Source organism: Myotis davidii, unplaced genomic scaffold (assembly GCF_000327345.1).
Source record: "Myotis davidii unplaced genomic scaffold, ASM32734v1 scaffold332, whole genome shotgun sequence".
Taxonomy (NCBI): Eukaryota; Metazoa; Chordata; class Mammalia; order Chiroptera; family Vespertilionidae; genus Myotis; species Myotis davidii.
The window spans coordinates 3,889,479-3,898,021 of record NW_006285779.1 but is presented as its reverse complement, the minus strand read 5'-3'; the positions used below and the strand labels follow the sequence as shown (position 1 = coordinate 3,898,021).

The 8,543-nt window shown below is 56.2% G+C and overlaps 1 protein-coding gene across 3 annotated transcripts; it reads left to right on the top strand.

The window, feature by feature from the left end:
* Positions 1-6: 6 nt before the first annotated feature.
* Positions 7-8,106, top strand: SFXN3 (sideroflexin 3). 3 transcript variants are annotated; one of them, XM_006756537.2, is made up of 11 exons: positions 7-56; positions 2,352-2,515; positions 3,087-3,257; positions 3,603-3,701; positions 4,054-4,129; positions 4,289-4,374; positions 4,627-4,754; positions 4,935-4,984; positions 5,859-5,908; positions 6,371-6,418; positions 6,692-8,106. In XM_006756537.2, the coding sequence occupies exons 2-11, from the start codon at positions 2,355-2,357 to the stop codon at positions 6,786-6,788; spliced, it is 966 nt and encodes a 321-aa protein (XP_006756600.1). In that variant the 5' UTR covers positions 7-56; positions 2,352-2,354; the 3' UTR covers positions 6,789-8,106. The 3 variants fall into 3 exon arrangements, with proteins under 3 accessions (XP_006756600.1, XP_006756601.1, XP_006756599.1); XM_006756538.2 differs by lacking the exon at positions 7-56 and adding an exon at positions 85-115; XM_006756536.2 differs by lacking the exon at positions 7-56 and adding an exon at positions 530-1,104.
* Positions 8,107-8,543: the final 437 nt, after the last annotated feature.

The following is an 8,543-nucleotide window of genomic DNA, read 5'->3' as shown; positions in this document are numbered from 1 at the left end:
TGACCTCTCCAGGCCGTGCCAGCTACCAGGGCTCAAGGAATTGCCAGCCCTCTGCGGTCAGCCCCGCGGCCTCAGGGAGGGAACGTCACCTGGGCAGAGCGGGGCGTGAGCCGCGGTGGGCAGGGGTGGACTGGAGCCTGGGGGCGGGGCTCTGTACTGTGACTGGGCGAGGTGTCTGTGTGTGTGTGTGTGTGTGTGTGTGTGTGTGTGTGTGTGTGGCTGAGAGCTGCTTTCTTCACACGCGCCCTCCTTCTATGCCAGAAGTGTCTCCTTGCCCACCCAGTCATGGCAAGGTCGCAGGGAGCGGCAGCTGGTTCCAGGACTCTAGGGGGAGGAAGAACCTTTCTGATCCGCTTGCTTGATGCAGACAGAACCTTGAGACTCTGTCCCTTCCCACCCAGGGCTAAGGTCTGTGGCGAAGGCCAAGGGATAGGGATTGGGGGCATAAGGAAACCGGGGACCTAGTGAGGCTGGGTGTCACAGCGGAGAAGGATGGGGATGGGGATGGGGATGGGGATGGACTGGGTGCGAAGAGGGGCACCGGCACGAACGGAACAGGATTGCGAGGGGTGTGGATGCCGAGGTGCTGCGAGGAAGGAGCAGCCCAGGAGTCGAGGAGGCTGAAGCCACTGCCAAGGCTGCCAACCAGTAAACAGACCGGGAGGTAACCCGAGCCCCTCCGGGCGCACCATCAGAGGACGGCCCTCCACGCCGCCCGCTGCGCCCGGCAAGGGTTCGCCCTGGACGCCTAGACCCCTTGCGGCCGAGGCCAGGAGCCCCCCGAGGCCAGCCAGGGGATTGCAAGCGCCCACGGCTCCTCCCCTCCTCTTTCTGGCGGCGGATGGGGCCAGAACCGATCCCGGAGCCCGGATTGGCTCTGGGAGGTAGCGTGGGGCCGGATCCCGGTGGCCCAGTCTGGGGGCGTCGCCCCAAATGACACCCACTGCTCTCAGGTTCTGCCAATCCCTGGGCACGCAGGGCGGACGCGCCGGGGGTAGCCCCCGCCCCTCCTGATGGTTAGCGTCACGCGTGACGTTACACGTGATGGGTGGGAAGGCGGGGGTGAAGCGCGGAGAGCTGCAGAGGCCAGGAGCCCAGGAAACTGTGAGTGTTCGGGCAGGGTTTGGGGGTCCGGCGAGTAGGGGGTCGGAGGCTGGGAGCAGGAGATGAAGGCCTGTGCTTTCCGGATTCAGGTTATGAGTCTGCAGCAAAGCCCCTGGGGCACGAGGAGAGGTTAATTGGGAGGAAAATGTCAGGGTGGGGCTCTGTGTGGCCACACATTCAAGTGTCTGCAGCTGATGGATATGGGCTGTAGGTGTGTGTGTGTGTGTGGCGTGTGTGTGGGGGTGGGGGGTTGGGGGGGAAGAGGTCGTGCAATTAACGGTCTTTGTGGGCCAGTGCATGCAGGGTGTGTCCACCCTGTTTGTGTGTCAGCGTAGGGCGAGTATGATGGTGTCTTTGTGTGTGGGTATGTGAGTGTGAGTGTGTGAGAGGGGAGGGTGTGTCTGCCTGTCGGGGAGGAAGTGTGGTTAGTGAGGATTAGTCATTCCGCAGGATTTTGCCCAAATGCAGCCAGATGGCTGGTTCAGGCTTTCCTCTCAGTGCTGGGTGGAGGGGGCACTTACAGAATCTCACCTCTTTCTGGAGGCAGGTGGCTCTGGGAGAGCGGGGGTGGCTTTCTGTGCCAGCCCTGCCCAGCTGGGGAACAAGGAGAGCCTTGGGCCATTCAGTGTGGGTTACACACACACACACACACACACACACACACACACCCAGCTGGCATCAAAGTTCCTGTTTGAGATCTAGGATAGATAAGCCCTAGGATGGCCAATGAGCTCCCACTCTCGTCCAATCTGGGTCTGGGGTGTGGGCTGGCTTATGCTACCTTCCCAAGTAGCCTTGGGAGTTTGTATCCAGGTCTCAGTGCAGCTGGGGCCTGAAGCTGACATGAACTTAAATGTGGGATGCATAAAAAATGCACTTTTGCGCAAACAGAGCACAAGAGTAGCTGCATGGGATTAGTTGTTGCTCATGCATCAACCACACACATGTAAATTCTCACTCATGAAAATCTGCACTAGGCCAGAGCACAAAATCTGTTTTCCTGGTTCTGTCCCCACCCACCTCCCTCCACCCTCAGCCTCCTCCAGTGGTGGTAGGTCCCTGGGCCAGGACATTGCCTAGAAAACAGCTCCTCCCCCCACTGTTGCTTACAGATCTGGAGTCACCTTGAGCTCCAGAAGGGATAGGCGATAGGCCCAGAGACCAGGGCAGGGCCACCAAAGGCTCCCCCAGGTGGAGCCCTGGGACCCCCTCCTTGGAGTCCTCTGACCCTGCTCCCTGCCCTGCAGAAAATGGGTGAGTTGCCCTTAGATATCAACATCCAGGAACCTCGCTGGGATCAAAGCACTTTCCTGGGCAGAGCCCGGCACTTCTTCACTGTTACCGACCCCCGAAATCTGCTGCTGTCTGGGGCACAGCTGGAAGCTTCCCGGAACATCGTGCAGAACTACAGGTGACCCCCTTCCCCTTCCATCTGATCCTATACCCCAGGTCTCATTCCCTGCCGCTAATACAGAACCCTTTGCACCTGTCCCCAGCCCTCACTCCCTGTCCCTATCTGCTGGAATCGGACAACTATGTCACAGAGCTTTAACCCAAAAGATTTTAGGGTGTTTGGGTTGAGGAAGTGGTCTTGAAATTTATGTCTCAAAAACCTCTACAGGGACCCATCCCACTACTGGGCCACCCTCTGCAAGAACAGAGGGGCTCAAAGTTGAGTCCCAAGGAGGTAGGAGGGATCCCCTTTGTCTCCAGGAGGAAAAGCCCTTGTCATCCCCGTAGCCATTTTTGACCCATTGGAAACCACCAGCATTTGGGCAGAAACACAGGGCAGCCCTCTTTGTGTGGCTAGGAGGGAAAAAGGAACAGGAGCTCCCCACTTCAGGAAGATTAGATTCTCTTCTGCACACAGGAGCTCCTTTATTCCGAGACTGGGGACCAAAGTCTCCCCCTGAGCCAGGCGGGCTGGGGAGGGCATGTCTGCCCCCTAGAGTGGCCTGTATGTCCCCTGATAACCTTTGCAGGGCCGGCGTGGTGATTCCAGGGCTGACCGAAGACCAACTGTGGAGGGCCAAGTATGTGTACGACTCTGCCTTCCATCCTGACACGGGGGAGAAGGTGATCCTGATTGGCCGCATGTCAGCCCAGGTGCCCATGAACATGACCATCACCGGCTGCATGCTCACCTTCTATAGGTAGGTCCAGTGCTGTGGGTTCCCCGCTGAGCACTCTGTCCCAGCTAGAGTGTAGCTTCATGACTAGGTGCTTCCTCTCTGGGCCTGTGTGGGCGGAAAATAGGAGGTGGGTGACAGCTTGTGTTAGAATCCCTTCCACTCCTCAGAACTCAGCCTCGGGGCCCTCCCACCACAGAGACAGTAGGTGTGTTTGTATAAGTGGGGAGGGGTCACCAGAGCAGGATTTAGGCTCATCAACTGGCTCCCTCCTGAAGGTTTAGGAATAATCTTTAGGGTTTCATGATCAGGGTCCAAGGAGGAAGGACCCGATAGAGGGGAGAGAAGTAAGTGTCTTTCTTCCCTCAGGAAGACCCCCACCGTGGTGTTCTGGCAGTGGGTGAATCAGTCCTTCAACGCCATTGTTAACTACTCCAACCGCAGTGGCGATGCTCCCATCACTATGGGGTGAGAACTCATCCGTACCTGGGAACTCTTCTCCCCGCCGACCGTTGCTGTCCCCTGTTTGATCCTGTTCACCAAGGGCCTGTGCAGCCAGCGTCTCCGTGGCCTCCTCTCCGCCTGCCCTCCTTCCCACTTTCCTGGCCTGAGGACATGAGGTCCTCCTGTGTATGCTTTGGGGGGCCCACTCTTCTTCAAGGGGAGGGGTTGGGGCGACACTGGAGCACGGGAGGCATTTCTCTGCAACGAGGCCACCTTCCCACGCCTCATGGGTTGAGGACTTGGCATGTCCCTGAAGGAAAAACCACATGCTGGACTGTTTGCCTCCCCTCTTATGTCCTGGCTTTTCCACCCACAGGCAGCTGGGAACAGCTTACGTGAGTGCCACCACCGGGGCTGTGGCCACGGCCCTGGGACTCAAATCCCTCACCAAGGTAAATGACCCCCCATTCCACTGGTCCCCAATCATCCTTTATCCACCTCCTTCCCCATCACCCTTCTACACCACCCGGCAGGCTTCATGTATCTCTTCCCAGAGTTCCTCACCACCCCATGGCCCTTGGGGCCACTAACTGGCATCTTTCCTCCCCCAGCACCTGCCCCCCCTGATTGGCAGATTTGTGCCCTTTGCAGCTGTGGCAGCTGCAAATTGCATCAACATCCCTCTGATGAGGCAGAGGTGAGTGGCGCCGACGCCTGGCCTGTGCACACCCAGCGTGGGTGTGGGCACACCATCTAGGGGTGCACACCAGCCTGAGTGGGGACTGTCCTCTCCCTGAGCATGAGCTGCTGGGCCTCATCTCAGTCTGACCCCAGGATCTGGGAGGAGAGAACCAGCCTTTCAATCTAGGATGTCTGAGGGGGCCCTGGGAATAGCTGCCCATGAGGACATTGTGGCCTGTGATCTGACCCTCACCCCTTCCCTTCTCAGGGAGCTGCAGGTGGGCATCCCCGTGACTGATGAGGCAGGCCAGAAGCTTGGTCAGTCAGCGACTGCGGCCAAACAGGGAATATTCCAGGTGGTGATATCGAGAATCGGCATGGCGATTCCTGCCATGGGTGAGGCAGAGGTGGCTGGATGGAGCACGGGAGGCTCTGGGAGAAAGGGGGTGTAGTTCTTCCCGGGTTTTGAGGATTCCTGGTGGTAGTGGGAAGAACTGTGAAGAGGGATCCCCCTTTCTTAGGGTCCCTTCTGCCGCTTTACTTACCCTTTCCCTCCCTGCCCCGCTCTCCCCTCAGCCATTCCCCCTGTGATCATGAACACTTTGGAGAAGAAAGACTTCCTGAAGGTAGGTCACTCTCACCTCTCCTGTCCTGGAAGTAGTGGTGAGGGGGAGCAGAAGTGACCAATCCCTAACCCCCTCTCCAGCCTGACCTCAGTCTAAGACTTGCCACCTGTTTGCCCCACCCTTGTGCTGCCTCCTCCACCCTCATTCATTCAGCAAGAACAGATTGGATTGGCTGGAGTAAAGGAACATTGAGTGAACAGGAGGAGAAGATAAAGGAAGGAGGGAAGTGGTTTCTATCCAGAAGGAAACTGGTGTCACTCAGAGCCTCTGACACACCAAGGATGGGCTATCATAGTCACACTCACGCTGTCGCATAATGACAACAGTGAGACATGCACACGTACAAACAGGACAGGGAAGCAAGGCACAGGAATACATGCTCTGGCTCATTCAGTGGATCATTCTTTCACAAATATTTACTAAACACCAACTATGCACATTTGAGTAACAGGATGGGGCCCATGTGGCTGGAGCAAATGGAGAAGAGTGTGCAGAGGAGGAGATGTTTGAAAAGGGACGAATTCGTGCCACTGAGATGGGAGGAAATGAGTGGAGGGTCAGAGGAGGCTACCTAAAGATGGCAGCTCCTGGAGGAAGTGAGGGAAGAGAAAGAGGGGCCGGGAGTACCATGGGATCTAATTCTGAGGCCAGCATGGGTGAGGGGACACTAGGAGGGGTGTCAGCAAACAGGCCTGGCTGGAGTGGAAGGTGGTGATCTAAAGGTCCCAACCCTGTTACACGTTTGGGAGAAAGAAAAAGACCATGTGTCAGTGGCTGAAAGGCAGGGCTGAAGGGGTAGAGCCATGGTGAGTGAAATGGGGTGGGGGCAGCGCCGGCAGGGGACTCATGTCATTCCATTGTCTCTCTCCCACAGCGCCGCCCCTGGCTGGGGGCGCCCCTGCAGGTGGGGCTGGTGGGCTTCTGGTAAGTGCTCAGGGAGTTAGCCAGGGGTGTGGGAGTGCCCTTTCCATGGTGGATGTGGGTGGGTATTTATTGCCTTTAAGATGTTTATATGTACATCATTCATTCATACAGTGAGAAGGTAGGGGTGTTGGACACCCATAGGGCATCCTGTGTGCGTGAGGGGTTGATCCCTGTCCTGGAAGGTCAGGAGTTCAGTTGAAGGGGTTCCAGTCTTCCTCTCGGAGAGGAAACCATGAGAATATACATGTTGGTACCGTCCAGGAGTTTCATGCACATTGAATTTCTGATTCTCGCTCTCTGGCTGTGGAACTCTGGGTTCTTTCCTCAGCCAGAACCTAATGTCAGTGTTGGCTTTAATCAGTCACCACCCCTAGGGGCAGGGTCCCGAAACGGGGTGGGGTGCAGGGAGGGAACACCCTGAGGTCAAAGCTTCACAAACCTTTCCAACACTCTTCTCCCCAGCCTGGTATTTGCCACCCCCCTGTGCTGCGCCCTGTTCCCCCAGAGGAGGTAAGTGCTCTCCCCCCACCCTGGGCTTGGCTGGGGGCTCTGTAATGTCTCCATATCTCTGGAACCAGCTGACCTTAGGGTCCTTCATCGTGTTCCAGGAAGAGGCCTGGCAGGCACTCAGCTTACTCTGGGGGAGGGGAGATGGCAGTGATCTGGGCCTTCTGCCCTCTGATGGAGATTCTTCAGCTTGGAAAGAGGAGGGATGGTGATCCCTTAGCCTGAAGGGGGTGGGGTTGAGGGGGCACTCAGCCTGGCTGTGCTGTTCTGTTGCAGCTCCATACATGTGAGCAGGCTGGAGCCAGAGCTGAGAGCTCAGATCCGTCAGCAGAACCCCAGCATCGAAGTCGTCTACTACAACAAGGGGCTCTGAAGGAGAGTCGGCCTGGCCCTCCCTCATCTCCTTGGGCTGCTGCATTTCTGGAGCCCTGCCATCCTGCCACTTTCTCTTCTGCCTGATACTGAGCAAGGGGCTGGTGGGGAGCAGCCATTGAGACCAGCAATCCACTAGGCTGGGAAAGGTACCTAGTAAGTCTTTTTCTCTCCTCTCTAATTCCAAAGAGCAGGGTCACATAATCCCTTTCTGCTGCACTAGTGTGTCTTCGCATATGCATATGTGATACGCGTGTGTGTACACACTGTCCTAGAAGCTAGGAGCAGACATGCTGTCCCTGGATGTCCTGACCTGGCTCCTCCTCTTGGCCTCCTGCCACCTGCCAGCCAGCCAGGCTATGGGACTTGGACAGTTCCACTGGCCAAGCCATTTCTCACAGCACCTCACTCCTTCTGGACAGAAGAGAAGCCCCAGGATCTCAGGACAGACTGAGGGACACTAGCAAACCAGACTGGGTTAAATCCTCCAGATTTCTGCTTCCTGGCACCCAAAGCTGACTCAGGAACGGGGCTGGCAGAGGAAAGCCTGTCAGGCTCAGGGAGGCAGGGGGCTTATACTCTCCCCACATCCTGGAATAGATCATTTCCTCTCTGCTGCTCTACCAGAACAAAGGAATGCCAGTCTCCTGTACTGTTCTTGCCAGCTTCCCATCCCCCCTCCGCTGCAATGTGGGCATCTTCGGGCATAATGCTGGGAGTTCTTGGTCCACTCTACAGTATCACCTCAAATCTAAATCTGCAACCGCAACCCTCTCCCAAACCCTCAACCAAAAAGTCACCAAGGCAGAGAAGCATTCCAGAGCTCCCATCACACTTTCTTACAGAGGGACACAGCTGTGGGAAGTGCTTAAACCCCACAGGTATCTGAATGGGTGTAACTAGTACACTCTCAAGGGCAACTGAGGCCACAAGTGTACGATCTTAAGACAGGGAATTTTGTGTTCCTTTGACCCTTATTAGACATTCAGTAGGACTCCCCACCTTAAGCTCCTTTTCTTTCTTGAGGCATGGTCCTGCTCCCACCCCTAACCCCCAAGAGGAGGCGGGGCCCAAGCATCAAGCATCAATGGCTGGTCCAAGGGTGAGGTGGGCTTGGGGGTGGAGTATGTGCTAGGTGCTAGTAAACTAAGAGTACAGAGTTGGATCTTGACTCCCACTCCCATGACCTCTGGCTGAAGTGGGAGGCCTCAGCAGGATCCTCTAAGAGCATTTTCCTGCTCCCCCAACCAGCTGCCACCAATAACAAAAGCTATGATGTCATTGTTATGCAATAAATTAAAAATTTGTTACCTCTTTTTAAAAATATATATTTTTATTAATTTCAGAGAGGAAGGGGGAGGGAGAGAGAGAGATGGAAATGTCAATGAGAGAGGAATCATTGATTGGCTGCCTCCTGCACACCCCACACTGGGTATCAAGCCCGCAACCCGGGAATAGAACTGTGACCTCCTGGTTCATAGGTCGATGCCCAACCAATGAGCCGCGCTGGCCAGGCTCTGCTTCTTGATCTTCACTTGAGGCCCTGAGGACCTAGGAAGAGCCTTTCCTTCTCTCCCCACAGCGTCCAGGTCTTAGTCTCTTCCCTCCCCTTCTGTAGGGACCCTCAGCTCCCAGCAGAGGGCGCGCTGAGTTTAGAAAATCAGTCTTCCATCAGCACCTGAGTACTAAAGGAGAGGGAATACTAGTATAGGCAGTAGATGCCCTCCTATTCCCTCAGCAGATGGAGTCCTGGCTT

Coding starts and splice junctions, on each gene's coding strand:
- SFXN3 (XM_006756536.2), top strand. CDS start 1,045: ATGGGTGGGAAGGCGGGGGTGAAGCGCGGAGAGCTGCAGAGGCCAGGA. Junction 1,105..2,351: donor GGCCAGGAGCCCAGGAAACT/GTGAGTGTTCGG, acceptor CCTGCCCTGCAG/AAAATGGGTGAGTTGCCCTT. Junction 4,130..4,288: donor GACTCAAATCCCTCACCAAG/GTAAATGACCCC, acceptor TTCCTCCCCCAG/CACCTGCCCCCCCTGATTGG.